Below are 23418 nucleotides of genomic sequence, written 5' to 3'. Positions count from 1 at the left end.
ACTTCTGACTTCAACTGTAGTCAGCTCTGGGATTCGAACCAGCGACCTTTCAGTTACTGGCCCAACGCTCTTAACCCCTGGACTACCTGCCTCCCCTTCAAAGATGTTCTTGATTATTTTAGTTTTTCCTCGATAGACCTTCTCCAGCTGTTCCTGGGTCTTCCCAGTTTCCTTTTCCCCCTGGAACCTCCAGGTTACAGATAGTAGATATTACACAAGGGTGCTTTTGATGTAGAGAAATGAGCTTGCCGAGCGTTCTGAGAGTAAACAACCCAACCAGAACCAAACCCCCACAAACACTCAGATCGCACAGTTTAACCAATTGTATTTAATGGGTTATGCAATTCTCTGCTAAGGCCCAATCTCCTCCCAACAGTACAGTACAATACAATGAGTAAACCAGTCCCTTGCATTTCATTGGCAAAAAATTCAATAAAACAGACCTAAATAAATATGTGTTTTCATGAAGGGGCAATTACTAAAAAGAGAACAGGGCAAAAAACAAAAGAAAACAAATTTAAAAACCACCAATTTCTTTTTTTCCTTAGAACTTGGAAAATGTAAAAGTAACAATTCTTAAAAAAGGGACCATTCATTCATTTTCCACGTCATACAACACAACTAGAACCAATATAAAAACTGCAGCGGAACAGTGCCACCATCTGGAAGTCTTAAGCTTTGGTCACAGGATTTAAAACAGACCAGGGGGGGTATGTCTCCCTTCAAAAACTACCTGGACCCAGGAGAGTGGCTTAAATGAATGAACGCCATAAGTCTTGTTCAGGTCCAGTCTAAAGGCAGGCTAGACTGGTACTGTCAGTCAGGGGATTGGGTTGGATGACAACCAAAGCATTTATCAAAGGAGAACCCAGAGCATCTGGGACGACTCCGAGGCATGGTGTGTATGAGATGGAAAACAGGCCCTTCCATTTCTCAACGCTAACGCAGCCCTGTTCCATTATTTTCATCTTAAAATTGTTGAATTTTCCCATTTCTCATTAGCTCAGTGCCATGCCCCCCTCACTGTGGGGGGACCCTAGGGCTTTGACCCCCAGAACAACACCACCCCTCAGGGGAGGGAGAGACAGGGAAGCTGGGTGGGTGGATATGGGGGATGGAGGGCTCCAAGTTGCAGTTGGAACACTGATTACCCCACCCCTCCACCTCACCCATGATTCCTCACACTCCCCCTGCCTGCACCCCAGACGTTTCCCTGGGGTGCTGAGCCCATGGCGGGACATAGCAGGATGGTAAGTGGTGAGGGGGCTGAATCAGGCAGCCACCCCCACCTCCACCTTCCACTCAGGTCAGTCAGTCAGTTCATAGTGAGGGCTCAGTTTGAGGCGCTGCTGTTGGAGGAGCTGGAGGTGGAGGGTATAGCCGTGCCAGAGGCCCCGGACGTGGCCACAGACTTGCGGATGTGAGGCATGAGGAAGGGGTCACTAGCTAGCTGGTGCACATCGATACGGTCCTCCTTCCGGTAGACCAGACAGCGCCTTATAAAGGCCTGGAGAGAGATGAGGGGACATTTAGAGACGTTGTGACAGGGGAAGAGTTTGTGTACAGATGAGAAAGGGATGGATGTGTAAAGTAACAGACCAGTGAAAGAGGGCTGGAGAAACAACATCAGGTGAGGAAGAATTTAAGGAATGGACTAACAAATGACAGAAAGGTGAGGGAAGGACAGACAGAAAAAAACAAGCAGTACCTTAGCTTCTGGGGTGACTACTGGTTTGGGGGGAAACTGCACCTCTGTTGCCTTCAGTATGGTGTTCTCCTGCAGGATGTCCTGTTGAGACTGGTTATGGCCAAAGGGCTGGAGGGGAAGACAAAGAAAGAGAAAAAAAGGCAAAAGTTAGCAACACAAAACATCCTCATCTCTTAATGGAATATAAAGAGTACGAATACAATTCTGAGGAGTTAGTAGTGTGTGCGTGCTTGCATTACCTTGCGTCCATACAGAGCCTGGTAGAAGATGACTCCCACTGACCACACGTCCACCTTGTTGGAGATTTTAGGAGGCTCTTTACCCACCACAAAGCATTCTGGGGGAAGGTACCTGCAAGGGAAGATCATTTATTAGAGCAACACTCTTTCCACAATAACAATCATCCAAACAAGACAGTCATTCTGTCGTTGTAGTTTGTGCGGCGCTTCACCAGTAGGTCCCTGCACCCTGCGAGGTCAGCTCCATCCCGTCCACTGAGTTGTAGCTGTCATCGTCCATGATCTTGGACAGGCCGAAGTCGGTGATCTTGATCTCCCCACAGGCTGTGCCATTCACCAGGAGGATGTTGCCTGAGGAAAAGACAAGTCAGAGGTCAAGACAAAAAAAGGTCATAATGAACATTTCTCAGTAATATGTGGTCAAGACTGGTTTATAAATTGGTCTAACGATGTGTCTGTAGACAATTCGAATGCGACAAGTTTCGCTGGTCCAAACAACATTTCATTTATACTCCAGTGGAATGTCTATAGACCGTCACTGAGACACTTCAGTTTCGTTGTCGCAGACCGATGAAAAAGTGTGTTGTCATGGTTACGAGCAAGTTGAAAAAATATATACGTTAGAATGCCCTGCATTTAATACGTCACACTCGCAACCGTAAGCTATTTTCTGTACTTAGCTTGCCATTACCTTGAAAAATGATCTTGTTGTGAGTTTACTTTCCTGTAATAATTAATAAAAATGTACTAAAAGGTAGCCTAGTGGTTAGAGCGTTGGGCCAGTAACCGAAAGGTTGCTGGCTTGAATCCCTGAGCTGACAAGGTAAAAATCTGTCGTTCTGCCCCTGAGCAAGGCAGTTAACCCACAGTTCCCCAAATGCCGAAGACGTGGATGTCGATTATGGCAGCCCCATGCACCTCTCCTTTCACAGGGGTTGGGTTAAATGCGGAAGACACATTTCAGTTGAATACATTCAGTTGTACAACTAACTAGGTATCCACCTTTCCCTAAAAAGATGTCAGCTATGCTCTGGTCATTATTTTAACTGCCTACCTTTTAACACGCTAGAAACTAACCAAAACATTGTTTCTAAAGTTGCTTTTAGTTGTCTGGTTTGCTAGATTAACATATATCGAATTAATGGATGGGTTAATCGGTGTTAAAATACACCAGTTATGCTATTTGGACCACCAGGCTGCTGTCATGCATATCATAACAACAACGACAAGTTTGATGGTCGGACAACGATAGAACGTTCAGGATGTCACTGCGACGACAGCCTACAGACGGTCGATGTCGATAGACCAACTGTAAACCAGCCTTAAGAGTCAAAAGTTATAACTGAGTGAAGGGTCTTGTCTCGTTTTAGTCTGCTGTAATCGTTTCAACTTGCTTCACACGTAGAGTACCAGTCAAAAGTTAGACACACCTACTAAAGGGTGTTTCTTTATTTGACTATTTTCTACATTGTAGAATAATAGTGAAGACATCAAAACTATGAAATAACACACATGGAATCATGTATTAACCAAAAAACTAATCAAATCAAAACACATTTTATATTTGAGATTCTTCAAAGCAACCACCCTTTGCCTTAATGACAGCTTTGCACACTCTTGGCATTCTCTCAACCAGCTTCATGAGGTAGTCACCTGGAATGCATTTCAATTAACAGGTGTGCCTTGTTAAAAGGTAATTTGTGGAATTTCTTTCCTTCTTAATGCGTTTGAGCCTATCAGTTGTGTTGTGACAAGGTAGGGGTGGTATACAGAAAACCCTATTTGGTAAAAGACCCAAGTCCATTTTATGGCAAGAACAGCTCAAATAAGCAAAGAGAAATGACAGTCCATCATTACTTTAAGACATGAAGGTCAGTCAATCCGGAACATTTCAAGAACTTTAAATGTTTCTTCAAGTGCAGTCGCAAAAACCACCAAATGCTATGACGAAACTGGCTCTCATGAGGACCGCCACAGGAAAGGAAGAACCAGAGTTACCTCTGCTGCAGAGGATAAGTTCATTAGTTACAAGCCTCTGAAATTGCAGCCCAAATAAATACTTCAGAGAGTAACAGACACATCTCAACATCAACTGTTGACAGGAGACAGCGTGAATCAGGCCTTCATGGTCAAATTGCTGCAAAGAAACCACTACTAAAGGACGCCAATAAGAAGAAGAGACTTGCTTGGGCGGCCAAGAAACACGAGCAATGGACATTAGACTAGTGGAAATCTGTCCTTTTGGTCTGATGAGGCCAAATTTGAGATTTTTGGTTCCGACCTCCGTGTCTTTGTGAGACGCAGAGTAGGTGAATGGATGATCTCTGCATGTGTGGTTCCCACCATGAAGCATGGAGGAGGTGGTGTGATGTTTTTTTGCTGGTGACACTGTCTGCGATTTATTTATAATTCAAGGGACACTTAACTAGCATGGCTATAACAGCATTCTGCAGCGATACGCCATCCCATCTGGTTTGTGCTTAGTGGGACTAGCATTTGTTTTTCAACAGGACAATGACCGTACACGCCGCCAGGCTGTGTAAGGGCTATTTGTCCAGTAAGGAGAGTGATGGAGTGCTGCATCAGATGACCTGACCTCCACAATCACCTGACCTCAACCCAATTGAGATGGTTTGGGATAAGTTGGACCGCAGAGTGAAGGAAAAGCAGCCAAGAAGTGCTCAGCATATGTGGGAACTCCTTCAAGACTGTTGGAAAAGCATTCCAGGTTAAGCTGGTTGAGAGAATGCCAGGAGTGTGCAAAGCTGTCATCAAGGCAAAGGGTGGCTACTTTAAATAATTTGCTTAACCTGTTAGGGCTAGGGGGCAGTATTTGCACGGCTGGATAAAAAAATTTACCCGATTTAATCTGGTTACTAATCCTACCCAGTAACTAGAATATGCATATACTTATTATATATGGATAGAAAACACCCTAAAGTTTCTAAAACTGTTTGAATGGTGTCTGTGAGTATAACAGAACTCATTTGGCAGGCAAAACCCTGAGACATTTTCTGACGGGAAGTGGATACCTGATGTGTTGTATTACCTTTAAACCTATGCCATTGAAAAACACAGGGGCTGAGGAATATTTTGGCACTTCCTATTGCTTCCACTAGATGTCACCAGCCTTTACAAAGTGTTTTGAGTCTTCTGGAGGGAGATCTGACCGAACAAGAGCCATGGAACGATGATGGCCCATTAGACACCTGGCGCGCGAGTTCATGTTGGGTACCCTCGTTCCAATACGTTATAAAAGAGAATGCATTCGTCCACCTTGAATATTATTCATGTTCTGGTTAAAAAAGGCCCTAATGATTTATGCTATACAACGTTTGACATGTTTGAACGAACGTAAATATATTTTTTCCCCTCGGGCTTAGATCATGTGCTAACAAGACGGAGATTTTTGGACATAAATGATGAGCTTTTTTGAACAAAACTACATTCGTTATGGACCTGTGATACCTGGAAGTGACATCTGATGAAGAGAATCAAAGGTAATGGATTATTTACATAGTATTTTCGATTTTAGATCTCCCCAACATGACGGCTAGTCTGTATCGCAACGCGTATCTTTCTGGGCGCAGTGCTCAGATTGTTGCAAAGTGTGATTTCCCAGTAAGGTTATTTTTAAATCTGGCAAGTTGATTGCGTTCATGAGATGTAAATCTATAATTCTTTAAATGACAATATAATATTTTACCAATGTTTTCTAATTTTAATTATTTAATTTGTGGTGCTGACTTGACTGCCGGTTATTGGAGGGAAACGATTTCCTCAACATCAATGCCATAGTAAAACGCTGTTTTTGGATATAAATATGAACTTGATAGAACTAAAAATGCATGCATTGTCTAACATAATGTCCTAGGAGTGTCATCTGATGGAGATTGTAAAAGGTTAGTGCATCATTTTAGCTGGTTTTATGGTTTTGGTGACCCTGTCTTTGAATTGACAAAACATTACACACAACTCTTGTAAATGTACTGTCCTAACATACTCTAAATTTATGCTTTCGCCGTAAAACCTTTTTGAAATCGTAAAACGTGGTTAGATGATTAAGGAGATGTTTATCTTTCAAAGGGTGTAAAATAGTTGTATGTTTGAAAAATTTGAATTTTGACATTTATTTGGATTCAAATTTGCCGCTCTTGAAATGCACCTGCTGTTGATGGAGTGCACCACGGGTGGGACGCTTGCGTCCCACCTAGCCCATAGAGGTTAACACTTTTTTGGTTACTACATGATTCCATATGTGTTATTTCATTGTTTTGATGTCTTCACTATTATTCTACAATGTTGAAAATAGTAAAAATAAAGAAAAACCCTGGAATGAGTAGGTGTGTACAAACTTTTGACTGGTACTATAAGTGATCGCATCAGTGTTGACCTGGTACTAAGTGTCCGTGCGATTCGTTGCTGTGTGTACCCACCAGGTTTGAGGTCGTAGTGAATGATGGGTGGGCGGATCTCGTTGAGGTACTTGAGGGCGTTGACCATCTGCATGATGATGGAGCGGCCCTCCTTCTCCGACATCAGCTTGTGCTGCTTCAGGTAGAAGTCCAGGTCGTTCCCTTCACAGTACTCTAGAACCGTACAGAACCTGGAACACAACGAGACAGAGGAACCCACGGTGAGGTAGTGTTTTAATCTCGAACCGTACAGACCCTGGGACATAACGAGAGAGAGGATGTGGTACTGTCAAGCTCTAGAAACGCACAGAACCTAGAACAATGACAGTGCAATCAGCTGTGTGGTACTGTTTTAGTTTAGAAACCGTACAGAGCCTGTTCCACAACGAGAGACAAAGGAACCAACTGTGAGGTACTGTTTCAAAACAGTAGGATACAGAGCTGAAAGACAAAAATATCACCGGAACTAGAAACCCCCCAAAATCTCAAGTTCTATTCCAAAGATGTGTTGGATATGTTCTGCTGCTGTTTGGGGGGGGGGGGGGGGGGCGACTTACGAATCTGTGTCGAGTGAAAAGTAGTCGTACAGTTTGACTATCCGTGGGTGGTCCAGCTCCTTATGGATTCTATACTCTCGACATGCGTGTCTGAAAAAGAGACCACGATAATCTCCAATGTTAATACCAAAGTGCTTTTGTTACCCGTATCACTCTGAGAAAAAAGGTGTCCGTCTATGATAAGAACACAGGAACTCACTTGTGGTAGTTCTCTTTCTTCTCGTCCCTCCAGTTCTTGTTCAACTGGTGGATTTTGACTGCAACGTATCTCTGCTCCGTTAGGTCAAAGGCCTTCAAACGTGAGAGACATGACATCAATTACAAATAAATAATTATTCTTTATCATATCTGTGCGAAACCTGGCACCAATATGAAACCTTGGCACCGACTTAAAAAATCTTTTAGACTATGTAGTCACTGTACTTAGTTCAATGGGTATACAACTATGCATTTGACCATGATGACAAAAGGTCAGTTCCAATGAGTGCCCTCACCTTGTAAACTTCACTGAAGCCACCTCGGCCTAGTAAGTAGAGCAGTAGGTACCGGTCGTTTAGCGTTGGGTGGTCTTTGAACCTGTTGCGGAAATCAGACATATTTCGATTAAAAGTCAAACAGAGAGAACACAAATAAGAGAACACTGGTAGAGAGCACGTACGTGGAGTTATCCTCGTTGTGGATCCTCTTGAGCTCGCGGATGTGCAGGTTCCGTACTCGCTCCAACCTCTCCAGCTCAGCCTGGATCTCTGCCTCCTCCTGCAATACACAGCAAGCTTATTAGCAACTTTTACAGGAACCAACAGATAAACAGTACACAAACTATATACACAAAATATAGAAACATTGCAGGTAAACAGCACACCACCTTCTTGAGATGGCCCAGTCTTAGTTTGAAAATCTCCTCTTGCTCGTGATACTCGGCCTGAGATAACCTGGAAGAAGAAGAAACTCACCATCACAAACAGAAGGAAACCTGGGAAAATGTATGCATTTAAACAGAGAGGGGAAGAGGCGGGGTACGTACGCGTCGCTCTCGGCACCGTTGGCCTTGCTCTTGCGTTTGTTCTGCTCCAGGCTAAGGGGCGGGGTTTGGGCCATTGAGGGGGGTTTCCTCTTGGCTAGGGCCTTCCTCTGTCTCTCTATGTCCTCTCGCTGGGAGTTGATCCTCTCCTGTTGCCTAGAGACGAGACACAGACAGACAGGTGACGGGGAGGGTCAGTGCTGGTGTGAAAGAGAGAAAGATTAAAAACAACAGAAGGTAGAGAGGAGGAGTATGAAGGAGGATGAGATGCAGAGTGAGAGAGGCTTTTGAGTAACCCTTACTTGATAAGGTTCTGAAAGGCATATCCATCGGTCCACTGTTCTGTGAATGAGGCACCATGTCGGACGGTGGTGAAGTGACCCAGACGAAGACGGTCCTGCATGCTCTTGTCGCGACATGCCATCTTCTCCTGCTTCGACTGGGGGGAGAGAAGACACACACACACACACGTTATACTTGGGGAAAGCTAGTCCTTGGTCAAGAAAATAGACATGGGTTACGGTATTCTAGACTCCCAAGCCTGTTGTAGGGACAGAGGGAGAACTCACTTTCTCAATCAGCAGCTTCTTGCTCATGGTCACACATTTGTTCAAGCGTTCTTTGTACCGCTCCAGCATCCTCTGCTGCTCATCCAACTGCCTTCGAAGGTCACAGTTCGCCTGAAACAGAACGGGTCAAAATCCTATTAATTAATAATCCTTTTAAATGAAACAAAGCTGTTTTAAAATGTCAGTTAGTAGTTTCCGAAGAGATCTGTTTCCATGTCTGGAGCATAATGCTGTCTCAGGACGAGGCCCACAACACGCTATTCCATTAGAAGACAGAATGGGAAAACAAGGGCGCGTTGATGGCAGATGTGTTCCCACCCGCAGTAAGTCATCTATCCTCCCCTCCTTCTTCTCCAGGTCCGAGTTCTTGTTGTTCTCCATAGCAGTTAGCTTCTCTACCGTCAGGTCAGACTGCAGGAGGAGAACCAGAGGACGAGAAAGAGAGACGATGTCAAACAGTCATTAGAGACAAGGAGACGTGTCATATAATACTGGAGTTATTACAGACATCACCAGTGCTCTGTGTGTGTGTGGTGTGTTTGTGTGTGTGTGTCTGTACAGATGGTGTAAGGTAACAGCTACCTGTGTGGCTTTGTGGTTCATGTAGAGGGAGACAGGCTTTAGGGAACAGGATGAGTGCTCTGTGTTGGCTGAACCCATAGAGGACGGGCTGCCCTGCTGCATCTGGGATACAAAGACATCCACACATACCACTAACATCATGTCATGGACCACAGTAACATTCTGCTTTGCATTCAGGTCAGTTTGAAGGACACGATAGGTTCGTTAGGAATGGGGGGAGAGAAAAGGCACGGTGAAAAAGGAGACGGAAAAAGAAAGGAGAGGTGAGGGAGCATGCTCACAGTGCCTGGGGGGTTGGAGAGGGAGTGATGTTGTGGGGAGGAGCGGACAACTGGAGGGAGACTCCTGGCAGGACTGGTACCAGGACCACTACCACCCACAAACTGACAGATTTAATGGAAAAGTCAGAAGAAGGGCTAAGGAATTCAAAGCTATGGATGAGTCTTGCCAAAAAGTGTGTCTTGCACACTCACCTCAAAATAATCACTAATTTTCTGTCCTCTTGCTCCTCCTTTCCCTGGAGAAGAGGGGGAAAAAAGGCTGAAAATCTGTGGGCCGTTGATATATTCTGACAACAAAATGGCCGCCGGCAAGGCACGACTGAGGTGAATGAGAGAGATCACGGAGGAAGGGAGACAGACATCTCACCTTGGCTGCCGTCGTATGGCTCTGCTTTCCTCTTCCTCGTTCTCTGGTCGTTGGGCTTTTTCTCTGGGGTCTGGAAAACGAGTAGGAGAAACACATTGTACTTTATGACAATGGAAGATGCATAAAATATCATATAACAAGAGTGAAAAGATTTATGGCGCCACTGCTGTGGGACACTGACCTCCAGCTCTTTGTCACTGAGAGAGCCCACGCTGCACAGGCTCTGATTGGACGACTCATTGTGGCCTGAACCCTGTTCAAAACAAACAAACCCACACAATTACACGTCAGACAAAGAGTGGAAGGATATGCCAAGGGCTCGGAGGGACTAAACTTAATTCACAGTTAAACCAGGGATGTGGAAGAGGAAGTGTGGAAGAGAGGGATGGGGATTATGCTTTCTGCTTTCATTTGACTGACTGTTTCTCCCCATGGCTACTCTCTGGTGAACAGATACGGTGAGCGACTGAGAGAGAAAGAGAGAGCAGAAGAGAGTCGGAGAGGAATAGGGTTGAGCTAATATCATCACCATTCGTCTCCACACTGTGTACCTACCCTATCAATTCTAAATGTCTGTTGCCTAGATGACTCACTTTTGAATTCACCAGACTCTGCCATGTCAGAGAAATACACTTAGTCATTCTGGACACATAACGCGGCTCCCTCTAACTAAATTGAACCTGAAATTGCTGAACATCAGACATAACTAATGCAGGTGGGAGTAGGTCTCTCAATCTTTTTCTCCCTCACACTCTCGCCTTTCATTATTTCATCCTCTCCAGCCTTGTTCAAATAATTTTAAAATCCTACTACTCAGATAGGGTATTGGAGGGCTTTCAGTGTTTCCTTTGTATTCACTTAGCAGTGGCGCTGCTAAATGAAATACATTTTAAGGATGGACAGAATGTAGAAAATATAATTAACCTATATATTGTTATAGAATCTTTGAGAACTACAAATCCCCAAAATAAAAACTAGCTAGACAGTCAGGGAGAATCTAAAATTCCCAAAACAATTTATTTAATACTATTTTTGGAATGGCTAGATTACTGACGTGGCATGCAGGGTACATGCCAAGGGGCCCCGATTGGGGTCCCCATAGGTTATGTTCTAATGTTTAAGCATATGAACACAGAAATGCTTAGAATTGCAGGAAATTTGCTTTCACACTGCAAAATTCTCTCAGCTCCATGGAAAATTGGATAGAACTGCAGGAAATTAGCTGAAAAACCGCACATTTCTCTTTGCCGCCAATTCTGGAGCGATTTAAGCCACGCCCACAACGCTTATAAGGCAGCTCAGGATGACTGATAGGGAGCAGAGCTTCAGGGCTGTTCAAGGTCGAGAGACACAGGTTGAGCTGCCCCCACCATATCCTGGGGCTTTCAGACCTATAACACCAGTGCAGGCTATACGTCTCATCTCTCTCTAGGCTAATACTTCCGTTCTCTCTCTCCCAGTCTTTCCACACACTGCAACTCTGTCAAACGGAACCTGGTCAGACGGGTTCGGCTGTGGCGTGACGCTTTAGCGGGAGCCGCCATTTTCTCTGCGACAGCACCATGCTCTGGGCTCAGTTCTGCCTACGGCTGGCATAGAGCCCAGTCCTGGCTCTCATTCACTCTCTGGGCTCCGGATCGCTTTCCACAAAGGCAGCTCTCTAAGATGGAGTCTACCTCAGCACCACCAGGCAGGACCTCTAATCAAACGCCAGAGCGCTACTGCCATAACATCTGGTCAGGGTTTCTACGCGTATGAGAGTGACAGGCATTCCTGCCCTTCCCTGCCCCACTTCCCCCTCCTGCCCGTTCCCTTCTTGGCAGCCCTCCGCACTTGCATATGCAGCCGCCACATCATGAGCCAGTAGGAGAGGATACCATATCACACCAGCCAACAAACACAGACACACAGCTCTACATTCTCAAGAGAGAGAGAGGCGGAGGGGGCTAGCCTGTCCCTGACCAAGCTCAACCAGAAATAGAGAATCAAACAAAGAAAGGGAGAAACAAAGAGAATGGGTGAGAGAGAGACAAAGACAGATATGATCCTGAAATAAAAGTTCACTACTGAGATCCTGTTGTCAGTCCTACATTAGAAGGGTGGAGCGGGAAGGAGAAAGACCCTATATAGGCCTCTCTCATCTCCAACGATATAGTGTAGTAACACAGACCTTAGCCACGCCAACCCCAGTGAAGCGAGCCTCCAGCAGCTCCTGCCGTCGCGGGTCCAGGCTGTGCAGTTCTTCCATCATGGCTGGAGGGACAATGAGCAAGAAACACACAATTTGATATCAGATCTGTTTACTTTCCATAGCACAGACAAACATCATACAAAGTAAGAATACAATGGGTTGGAAATCCTCTGACAACAGCTTGAGGATTTAGTGACACAACCAGTTCAGGGTTGCCTATAGATGAACGTGTTGATGCATGCAACTATCAATTCGTAGAAACTGATAACCTCAGGAACACCTGTTTTTTTTATTAATCAAGTCACCACCACTGATTCCAACACAGAACTTGATCAACAACAAGAAATGAAGCAAAGACTAAACAGGCAAGAGCTGAGCATACTCTTGTGCTGACAAGGGACATTTCAGCAAATATGGTTTCAAAACTGTGATTACAGTACCGTGATAAGATTAGTGAATCTGATTGAGTCATTTTGCCACATACCTAACTAGCTAAGCAACGAAGCTGACAGTTTTGGCAAGAAGGGTCAGGCCAGCGACCAACCAACTTGTTAATAGTATATCAAATCAACTAGCTAGATAACTAACTAGCTACCTAGCTGATCAAAGAATACAGGCAGCTTGCCATCATCCACTTGCAGGGGACAAAATACTAACAATGAGAGTAACATGATAGACATCGTCATGACTCATGATCATGTGTTCATTACATTAGTTGACATGTGTCAATAATTCAGGTTCCCCCCTTGGCTAGTCTATGGGTATGGCTGCCTTGTTGGTGATGGCATTCCAAACATGTTTTTGTTGCTAAATGCTTGTTAGCTAGCTAGTTAACTACAGTAGCCAGCTAACGTCCGACGTTAGCCACCTGGTGCAGCTAACTAGTAACTAGCAAGTTGGTCAATTCGTTGGCAAATATGTCTGATAGGTAACTAAAGAAAACAGCATTTTATATTTCCAAATTATATCTACTTGCAAAATGGTCAATTTAAGGAGGGGGATAGATAACGTTACTAGGCTAAGGGTGATGGATAGCGACATGGCAAATGTCCGACTAACATGTAAGGTTAGCTAGCTAGCGTTAGCTAGCAAGCGTTAGCTACATGAAAACAGATGTTTTTCAGGAATATTATGTCCCAACCCAAAGTTATGTTAGAAACAAAACAGAAATACAACTCGACCAAGGTTACCTCTTGTAATTATATTTTCCACGGGTCCAATCTTTTTTTGTCCAAGATTCTTGTCTCCCTACCTCGACACTGTCAGACGAGGCCTCATCCAAATCCCCGTTCTTTGGTGTTGATTTGTTACCAGTTAGGAGACGAGCGTCTGCTTGGCCCCCCAATAACGACGGATAGTTCCCTTCTCCGCCTAGTCCTGGGGTATCCCGAACCAGCCCTTCCGCACTCCCTACACCGGTATCCCCAGGTTCACATTCCTTTCTTCAAGGGCCGTACCATGCCTCTTTCGGGTATTCTAACCCTAACAATGACCATCACTTGCCCTTTTCATCGCGAATATGATCCAACAATGTGGGTATTTTGTGTTATAATGTTGTCCTCCGATCTGATATGTTCGGTCTAATTCTGTACTCAATCAGAACAAAGTTGGTGTTCGGCTTCACCTTCCTCGCCCTAGCAAACAATCTGTTACGGGAATTGTGTTGTTCCGATCATGTCAGTTTAATCTGGATTGGTTCGGTTTGTCTTTTTTTTAAATAATATAAACAATAATCGGTAAATCTCCTTTATTCTCGTGAGATTGTTCAAATTTGGCTTTCTACCTTCACCCCAACCACGCCTACCCCCAAAACCGACTGTAGACCAATTGAAATCGATTTACAAACTAGCTACACGCAATCTAAAACTGCCCATAACTTTTCAGGGAGACAGAAATGCAATCATCTTTTGAAATGTGAAGTGAAGGCAATTATCTGAAAGGAATCATGTGACAATGATGGGTTTACACATAGTTTTTTAATCATCTTGAAAGTGTTAATGTAAAATATTTTTTTACTCATACAGCACAATTAATCTACAATAAAGAATAATGGCAAACAGTCTGTCAAATGTAAACATTAGAACGTTTGGTTTCCAGACCTTTGTTCAGGTTTCATTAGCGCATCATCCTTTTCTATATGCCGTTTCTGAGCCAGAGCTGTGAAAACAAATGGCTGAGGGAACCCAATAGCAAAACATGTCTAATGCTTTGCACACACATCACCCCTCAATCCATCTCCAATTCTATCCATCCCTCCCAGGGGTTGCAGTCCCACATCTACCTCAGACACGAGTTCAATGATAAGCAGTGTTCTCAGTGTTCTCTCTGCCGTTCCTGGCTCACTCCTGTGTCTCTGGTGGTTGGGTATGAGGCTTGCAGTACTTGCATTAGATCCAGACACGGTACATGGTCAGCTGCTTGCCTCTGTTCACCTGCAGCCGCCGGTCCACCATGTTCTGGACCTTCTCCAGACCCGCTTCACTGAAGTAGTCATGTAGCTCATCTGGAGAGAGTTGTCATGGAGATATTATACACACACACACACAAAAAAAGAGAGTGTCTAGTATCTGAGGTAGATGTGGGACTGCAACCCCTGGGAGGGATGGATAGAATTGGGATACCTCCATGAGACCATTGTGATGATGGACACCATGGAGATGGATTGAGGGGTGATGTGTGTGCAAAGCATTAGCCATGTTTTTTTACAAGACCATGGTGATTGCCTACGGAGCTGTGAAGGGAACGGCACCTCCATACCTTCAGGCTCTGATCAGGCCCTACACCCAAACAAGGGCACTGCGTTCATCCACCACTGGCCTGCTGGCCCCCCTACCTCTGAGGAAGCACAGTTCCCGCTCAGCCCAGTCAAAACTGTTCGCTGCTCTGGCACCCCAATGGTGGACCAAGCTCCCTCACGACGCCAGGACAGCGGAGTCAATCACCACCTTCCGGAGACACCTGAAACCCCACCTCTTTAAGGAATACCTAGGATAGGATAAAGTAATCCCCCCCCCCCCCCCCCTAAAAGATTTAGATGCACTATTGTAAAGTGGTTGTTCCACTGGATATCATAAGGTGAATGCACCATTTTGTAAGTCGCTCTGGATAAGAGCGTCTGCTAAATGACTTAAATGTAAATGTAAATGTTTTGCTATTGGGTTCCCTCAGCCATTTGTCTACACAGCTCTGGGTTCCCCCAGGTGCGTTTTTAAATACAAAACAGACTTGCAAATTACCACTGTTAAAAAGCAGTACATACTAGCCTTTTGATTTGATTTATTTATTACCTTGAGTGAAGAAATAGACTCGTGTTCCATCACCCCGGACATAAAAGTTCTGACAAACACCTTCCTGAAAAAGGAACATTCAATATTTTCCCCAAAACATGTACATATTGCTAATCACAACTTACAAGCATTTCGCTGCACACAAGCATTGCACTACACCCGCAATAACATCTGCTAAATATGTGACCAATATAATTCGATTCCACACAGTCCCACGCATGAGTGCCTGTGGTAACTAACCTTTCTTGAAGGGTAGCTGTGCCATGTCATAGCGCCCATAGTCCCTGAGCAGCAGCACTCCTCCAGGCTTCAGCAGCCGAGCCAGTCTGCTGATGGAGGCCTGCATCCGGACAGAGAAAAAGAAAAACATGGGAATTTGATTGCACTTCAATTTTCCCTATCGCACACATACACACGCACCCACACTTGCTTGTTGCCACACTCAAACACACACGTCACACAGGGGTGGCTCACTTGTCAGGATGCAGGGCTGAGAGCACGAAGATGAGCACTATAACATGGGTAAATAAATAGCTCCCTCAATCACCCAGGTCATGAACAAAGGCATAGCAGCGCCCGGGGTCATACTCTGAATTAGCCTGGTGGTGAAAGGGACAGGGGCGGAAATCCCGGGGGGGACACGACCCCCCCCATCCTGGGAAAAATATGATTTGTCCCCCCCAATATATCACTGAAACATAACTATGTAATTTAAATAATATTAATAATACGCAATGAAAGCAATTGTGCTGATTATAGACACTTAATAGCGCGTTTTTAAGTTTCAAAAGATTGCGACCCCCCCGCCCTTTGCCTCACAATGGTTTGATCCACTGCCAGTTCCTTAGCTTGCTACGTAACTGCCGTGAGGTTCATCCAGTCAATTGCGCACACACACACACTAGCTGAATATGCAGAGCTAGCGCGCAAATATTAACTATTAAGCTAGCTAGTACCTATTCCATTTATGTGGAGTCATCAAAGATGGAATCAGCATGCAGATGATGTAAGTTAGTGCTTCAAAGTCCCTGTGATAAGGTTAGTGATAAACTGAAGTCCAAACTGAACTACACTCTCTTCTACCATTGTCTTAAATATATTTAATGGTCTCGTTGCAAAAGCTAAGTTGTCGCAAGGGAACTTTTATTTATTTATTTTATTTCACCTTTATTTAACCCGGGTAGCAAAGATTATAGCAAACACCACTGAAACTGAATTGGTGCTCGCTAGCTTTGCAAATTCAGCCATTGTTGGAAGCCAGCCAATATGAAACAAACTATTAAAATTACAAAAGGTTGCAGCATATGTTGTGTAAATGGTGAACTCATACAGCTGTCAACTCTTGTCATTTTAATCCATTTCACATTTGCTAGCTACCTTTTAGATCGAAGCCCATATAGAATGATTGAAGATGATAGAAGCCCATCTCCTACTGTAAATAACTTACACACTGTGTGTGTAGCCAGCCAGCCAGCCAGCCAGCCAGCCAGCCAGCCAGAAAAATGGCAGAAAAATAAGACGGACATCAGAGTATTTTTCAATACACCAAAACGCATAGTAAGAACCCTAGTAGCCTAATATCTCAAAGACTAGTTGATAAAATGTTCATAAGAAAGAAATGAAATTCTAATGGAAATGTTTCACAATGATGTCATTAGGCAGAGCAGGCAACAGATGGCACACAGACAGCAGAGTTGGGGACAGATAAGCAGGGACAGACTGGCAGAGACAGGGAGTCTCAGGTAAGTTTGTTGAGTCTTTGTTTGGCAACATTATGAAAGGTTCTACATTTTTTTGACTTGTAAAATAGGAACATAATTGGAAAATGCCATGGATACCCCCACTCTCAACTTAAACTGGTGACTGAACTAAGATTTGTTAAAGGCAATGGTATTGCTGTTGTGATTAGTTGTGTAGTTTTGGGTACCGGTAGTTAGGAGTACGGCAAACACCTTATTTCTTTGGTTCCTCAATATACATTTGCCATATTACAATGTAGGCTATGTGTTACAGCACTACTTTTGGTGTCCCCCTCAGGAATTGCTCTTGAGAAAATTTCATGTAATTGTCCCCTCCAAAGTGGATATCAGATTTTCGCCCCTGGAAAGGGACAAGATGAATGAATCTATTTATCAGCCAACTAATGACATCATCTATCAAGCATTTCTCCTTCTCACCTTGACCAGCTCTACAGCGGTGCTGGAGAAATCACAGCATTAGACAAAGAGCCCAGGGTCACTGTCACACACAAAGAAGACAGGGTCATGGAACATGGAGGTGCGAACAGGGTTGCATATAATACATATTGAGATCTGAATAGCAGATATACAGCATGTGCATACGAAGAGGGTAGTAGCTAGTATAAAAAGTCAAACTGATCAGGCTGCATACTGCATAATGGGACTGCTCAATACACGTGGTCCCAACCACCACTCACTTGTTGGTCTTCAGAATGGGAAAGACAGTGTTGCCAACAGCCAACCTATTGAATCAAACAAGGACTACTTTATGAACTGAGGGCCACATATACTTAGCTGGCCCCATATCTGTTTGTGCTCTTGCCAACTCTATTGCTCATTCTCACAACAAACATGTTTGACATTACAATGAGTGACAATGAGTTGGCATAACACAAACAGACTGGCACTCAAGCTAACATATGCTGCAGTCATACTATGATACAGTATTCCTCACCTCCAGTATGCAATACATGGCACTGGATCCAGGGAAGTCACCATCTAAAGGGGCCAGATGGGCGACTTCACTGCTTTGGCCCTGACTCTGTTCGAGACCATGTGGTTCACTGTCCTTAGCTCCACAGTCCTCAATACAGGAGTCCTGGTTGAGGCGACACTGTGGGGCCAGCTCAGGGAACTCTGAAGAGCCAGTGGCGGTCTTTGAAGAAGCGATTCTCATGGATGGTGTAGAATAAATTCCAGTACTTGTTCGCCCAACAGTCAAAGTCCTCTGTTCAAATGAGTGGAAGAGATGCAAATTGACTACTACATATACTATATCTTGTTCTGGTACTTACACTACATGACAAAAAGTATATGGACACCTGCTCGTTGAACATCTCATTCCAAAATCATGGGCATTAATATGGAGCTGGTCCCCCCTTTGCTGCTATAACAGCCTCCACTCTTCTGGGGAGGCTTTCCACTAGATGTTGGAACATTGCTGCGGGGACTTGCTTCCATTCAGCCACAAGAGCATTAGTGAGGTCGGGCGATTAGGCCTGGCTCGCAGTCAGCATTCCAATTCATCCCACAGGTGTTCGATAGGGTTGAGGTCAGGGCTCTGTGCAGGCCAGTCAAGTTCTTCCACACTGATCTTGACAAACCATTTCTGTATGGACCTCACTTTGTGCATGGGGCATTGTCATGCTGAAACAGGAAAGGGCCTTCCCCAAACTGTTGCCAAAGTTGGAAGCACAGAATCATCTAGAATGTAATTGTACACTGTAGCATTTATGATTTTCCTTCACTAGAATTAAGGGGCCTAGCCTGGACCATGAGAAACAGCTCCAGACACTTTATTCCTCTTCCACCAATGTGTCAGAGGAAACACCGTAAATCTGGCGACCGAAGTCAGCATGCATGCGCCTGGCCCGCCACAAGAGCGCGATGGGACAAGGACATCCCGACCGGCCAAACCCTCCCCTAACCCGGACGACACTTCAGTACTCAGCGGTCCAGTTCTGTGAGCTTGTGTGGTGTACCACTTCGCGGCTGAGCTGTTGTTGCTCCTAGACCTTTCCACTTCACAATAACAGCACTTACAGTTAACCGGGGCAGCTCTAGCAGGGCAGAAATTTGACGAACTGACTTGTTGGAAAGGTGGCATCCTATGACGGTGCCACATTGAAAGTCACTGAGCTCTTCAGTATGGCCATTCTACTGCCAATGTATGTCTATGGAGATTTCATGGCTGTGTGCTCAATTTTACACACCTGTCAGCAATGAATGTGGCTGAAATAGCCAAATCCAGTCATTTGAAGGGGTGTCCACATACATACTTTTGTTTATATAGTGTATCTAGCAGGCCTATGTATAGTTGTTTTTTTACCACTTATCAGCGTCTAGCGCTGAAATAATTGATACCACACTCTCGGGTGGTGAAACTGTTCCCACAATTGGTTACTGTCAATGGAAACACCCACCCCTCAACACCACCCACCTGCTCTCAAAGATTAATGGGGTGCAATGAGCCAACCTGAACTAAAATTTGGGCTTACAGGAGACATTCTCCTTTAAACCTAGGTAGCAGCCATTCAGCAGCTTTTGAAGCTTAAAGGGATACTTCAGGATTTTGGAAATGATGCCATTTATCTACTTTCCCAGAGTCAGATGCACTCTTGGATACCATTTTTATGTCTCTGAGTGCAGTTTGAAGGAAGTGGCTAACTAGCATTAGTGCAATGAGTGGAATTCTTTGGTAACTGCTAGCATGCTAGTAGATACCATAGACTTCCAGTCATGGTGATTACGCTAGTTAGCGATGGCTCACAAAACTCTCTCTTACTTCATTCACAATGGTTGCAGAGACATACAAATGGTATTCATTAGTTCATTTGACTCTGGGGAAGTAGATAAAGGGATGTCATTGCCAAAAAGCCAAAGTATCCCTTCTAATGTCAAAATACATTTGGCACTTACCAAAGAAAGAAGTTTCACTGAGCAACTATCGTCATTACTGCCCTAACCAAGAATTGTCTAAATAAAAAGTGACAAACAACTGAAAAAATGCCTTATATGGAAAGAATCTTGTTTTTGAGCAAGTGCTCATGTGCCAAATCCACCTCATTACTGCCACCTGAGATGTGTTTACAATGACGAGATGCTCATGTCTCCGCCCTAACAATGGGAGTTGTTGTCCCAAAGCCGGGAAAGCAGTAGACAAGCTTAGGTCCAAAATAAGCCAATTGAAACGTATTGGGCTTATATTTGGACTGATTTTGGCGAGAGTGAAACCTCTCGCTTCGCCTCTTCCTCTCTGATGCCACGCACAGATTGGCTGATCCAGTAGCAGGAAAGGGAATTGATTTTTATCACCTACAACAGTGTATGAACCTCATAATCTGTTGTTTCACCCACACTACACGGAATGCAATAATAGATTAAGTAGACAATATAGGGTACGTTTTTAGTGATTGCATATTTCAAGACTTTCTTTAGTGTATTTTAATTATGTTACTAATATTGCAGGAGGTGCAGAAGAGGTTGATTTAGATTATTTCCAGAAAAGGCATTGGCCATGTTCGAGAGCATTAAAACTGCAATATATCATGGGTAAATTGTGACTGACTGATCTTCAAATAATAATGGGTCGTTACTTATGATGCAAGGTGATTTGTGGATCAGTCAGTCGAGACATTATATACAGATCTCTGATGGCAGTAACGAGGCAGATTTTTTTTCAGTTGCATGTAACTTATTTAGACCTTTTTTGGAAGTACATACTGTCTGGGACGGCAGCAATGATGATAGGAGTTTCACTGAGCAACTTTCTTTGGTAAATACCACATGTATTTTGACATTATTAAGCTTGAAAAGCTGGTGAATGGCAAGTTGAATGGATGCTTCTGGCCTTAAAGGAGGACGTCTCCTGTAAACCCAGATTCTGGTTCAGAACCAACCTTGCTTCTCTTGAGTGAGGGGCTGACTGTTTTCTTGGACCTTCTTCTTGGCAGCTGCCTCTTGCTCTTCTGTCCACTTCACATTGTCCCTGAAAGTGAATGGGACACCAACACCACTAGAAACCAAGAGGAAGACATGCTACCCATGCCTAGTTCTGTTCTGTCCATATGTTAGCCCAATAATAGACTAATGAATCCTAAAGTTACTCCTCACAGTCCAAGAATCTTACATGTTCTGTTGAAAAGCAAATGTACACAAAGGTGATAGAAGACGCAGATAGTTAATCATCTGTTTTCGTAAACAAGCGCTGTAACATGTTAATATGGCCGTGTGGGAACCCTAACCCTATATAAAAAGCTGTGTAACAATTTAACCTTGTTTTGATTTCTCGCTGATATGACATGCAAGGTATTTATGCTTCCAAAGCCGTACCACAAGCGATGCATGTTTATGTTCAGACCAAGCCTTGGGGTTTTTAACAAAATACACATGTACAGAAGACACCTTCAGCACATGACTAATGTGTAATGGAACTGAGAGTCATGATCAATTCATGTGTGTAGTATGCATTCTAAAATACGAACCATGCGTTATGTTGAAACATTTGACGTGGGTCTGTCAGGAAACGGGTTCCGAACTGAGGTCTTTTCAGTTCTCCAGATGTGGATTCTGGTAATATTTGTTCCGTTTCAGTGATGTTTTGCTCCACTATCCCTCCCACAGTAACAGGAGCTGCCATGTTGAATTGACGCAACGGAAGGAATGTCCAGTGAAATTGAAGCAAAGACTACATTGTCAACGAGATATTCCACTATAGTCAGTAAATCAGCGTTGCCTGTGAGTACTCTGTTACACCAGTTGAGCGCGCCATAGTCCTACATTTGGCATTATGATCGAGAACGTGGTTGCTGGTGAGATCCCCGCGTGGGGATGAATGGAGGTAGGATGAAAGATGATGGCGGGCAAGGACAAAAGTGCAGTGTATGAATAAATATGGAGTGTGGGATTGCACAAACCTTCTGGAAGATCTGGTGAAGGAGAAGATGGTGGATAAGGGAAAAAGGGTATTATGTTTTGAGGGAATATGGAATTGAGGATTGCACAGAACTTTTGGAAGAGCTAGAGTAGGAAAGTGAACGTGAAGAGAGTGAGGGTGAATTCATTGTGGTGGCAGGTGCAGTGATGACCACCGAGAATAAGCTGAGTGTAGAGGGCAGCGGTTTGGTGAGGGAGGTTGGCGCCAAGTGCAAAAAGAGGGATACGTCCTATAGTAGCTCAGAGGTGGAACCTGACGAGTTTATGGATGTAGTACCTGAGCGTCCCAAGGATGAAAAGGATGATTCTGGCCAAGTGGGACTGAGATTTGTGGAGGGAATCAATCCTTGCATTTAGGCTAATCCATATGTGGTGTCAGGTTGTATGGAGAAAAGGTTGTGGACTGTTGAAAGTAACTCTGAGTGGAATAGTGATGATTTATTGTGTTTCCTCAGTCCAGAGGGAGTGTGCGCTCTGGATCATGCAGTTAGGGACAGTAGGTGGTGGTGTATGCACCTAAAAGTTGGAATGCGCCCCGCCAACAAAATCCTTTAGAAGAAAAATAAGACTTTGCACCGCCCTCTGGAAATCCTTGGGATGTCCCTCTACTCAGCTAACATGTGGAATTGTTTTAAGATGGTTATACCAAGGATAATTCAGCTATTTGATTTAGAATTGTAGGACCCCTTTAGGTATCAAAAATAAATTAAAATAATTATTTGATGAAACATTGAATTTGGCCTGCTATTGGCCCATTGAAATGCATTGAATAACAGATTCATACATGGAAAAACAGATAGTGAAAAAGTCTAAACAAAGTTTGTTTTTAAGTGTCTGGGCTACCTTCAGACAAGTATTGTGTGGCTTGTGGGAATCCTAGAGCAAAACAACCGAGAAATTAATAATAGAAATGAATGTAACCAAATGATGGGAATTGCCTGTACATTAACTAGGCCTACTGGTTACATATGTAATGGGGAATTGATCAAAATTAACAAGGGGCAAGCAATTCACACAATGAATGTGCAAGAATTGGCGGGTGACAGTGGAGCACATTTTAAATTATAGTCGAGACACATTATCTTCACACATTCAAAATGCTTTTTACTAACAGCTGCAACTCAATAATCAGCTAAGCCTATTGCAACACTCACTGCCCAAATTGCTGGCTTCCCAAATAGCCATAGGCCTACACACGTGTGATTTGAAACAATCCACAACTATATATATAAAAAAGAAGCTAATGGTCCTCTATGGCTAAGTCAAGCTCTCTGGTAAAGTTTTTTTGAATTATTTTATTTAGACAGGGGTAATTATATACTTTTGACAAAACACCAATGTACTTTAGGGGTTAGCCAGCACCTTAGCAGTGCACTGTGCACCTGCCAATTTAACTTTTTAATTCGCAAGTGTCTGAAACCAGAGATCTGTATATAATTACGAGATGCTCATGTTACGGGTGGGTGAAGCGGCAACGGAGCTCTGAGCAACAGCTACATAGGCAGCGGAGTGAAAAGCTGCACATGC

At 44.0% G+C, this 23418-nt stretch overlaps 1 protein-coding gene and 1 pseudogene across 5 annotated transcripts; both read right to left on the bottom strand.

Moving 5' to 3' along the window:
• Nucleotides 1-308: 308 nt before the first annotated feature.
• Nucleotides 309-13792, bottom strand: LOC106607265 (serine/threonine-protein kinase tousled-like 2). 4 transcript variants are annotated; one of them, XM_014204059.3, is made up of 21 exons: nucleotides 13121-13792; nucleotides 11910-11992; nucleotides 9921-9992; nucleotides 9740-9809; nucleotides 9565-9608; nucleotides 9373-9474; nucleotides 9092-9193; nucleotides 8828-8920; nucleotides 8510-8620; nucleotides 8243-8379; nucleotides 7944-8096; nucleotides 7785-7851; nucleotides 7578-7675; nucleotides 7414-7495; nucleotides 7119-7210; nucleotides 6920-7009; nucleotides 6384-6553; nucleotides 2160-2298; nucleotides 1948-2059; nucleotides 1709-1816; nucleotides 309-1507 (listed from the first exon to the last, which is right to left on the bottom strand). In XM_014204059.3, the coding sequence occupies exons 2-21, from the start codon at nucleotides 11988-11990 to the stop codon at nucleotides 1334-1336; spliced, it is 2097 nt and encodes a 698-aa protein (XP_014059534.1). In that variant the 5' UTR covers nucleotides 11991-11992; nucleotides 13121-13792; the 3' UTR covers nucleotides 309-1333. The 4 variants fall into 4 exon arrangements, with proteins under 4 accessions (XP_014059534.1, XP_014059535.1, XP_014059537.1 ...); XM_014204060.3 differs by having other exon boundaries at nucleotides 13183-13792; XM_014204062.3 differs by lacking the exon at nucleotides 9373-9474.
• A 95-nt stretch (nucleotides 13793-13887) lies between these two features.
• LOC106607230 (tRNA N(3)-cytidine methyltransferase METTL2-like) lies at nucleotides 13888-21674 on the bottom strand (annotated as a pseudogene). Its single transcript, XR_014392530.1, has 7 exons — nucleotides 21441-21674; nucleotides 20856-20944; nucleotides 17900-18184; nucleotides 17395-17433; nucleotides 15458-15557; nucleotides 15218-15281; nucleotides 13888-14433 (listed from the first exon to the last, which is right to left on the bottom strand). The product of XR_014392530.1 is annotated as a tRNA N(3)-cytidine methyltransferase METTL2-like (transcript).
• Nucleotides 21675-23418: the final 1744 nt, after the last annotated feature.

This window comes from Salmo salar, chromosome 06, assembly GCF_965601325.2.
Source record: "Salmo salar chromosome 06, fSalSal1, whole genome shotgun sequence".
NCBI lineage: Eukaryota > Metazoa > Chordata > Actinopteri > Salmoniformes > Salmonidae > Salmo > Salmo salar.
Note: the sequence above shows the minus strand (reverse complement) of the source record. Positions and strands in the feature narration are given on the sequence as shown.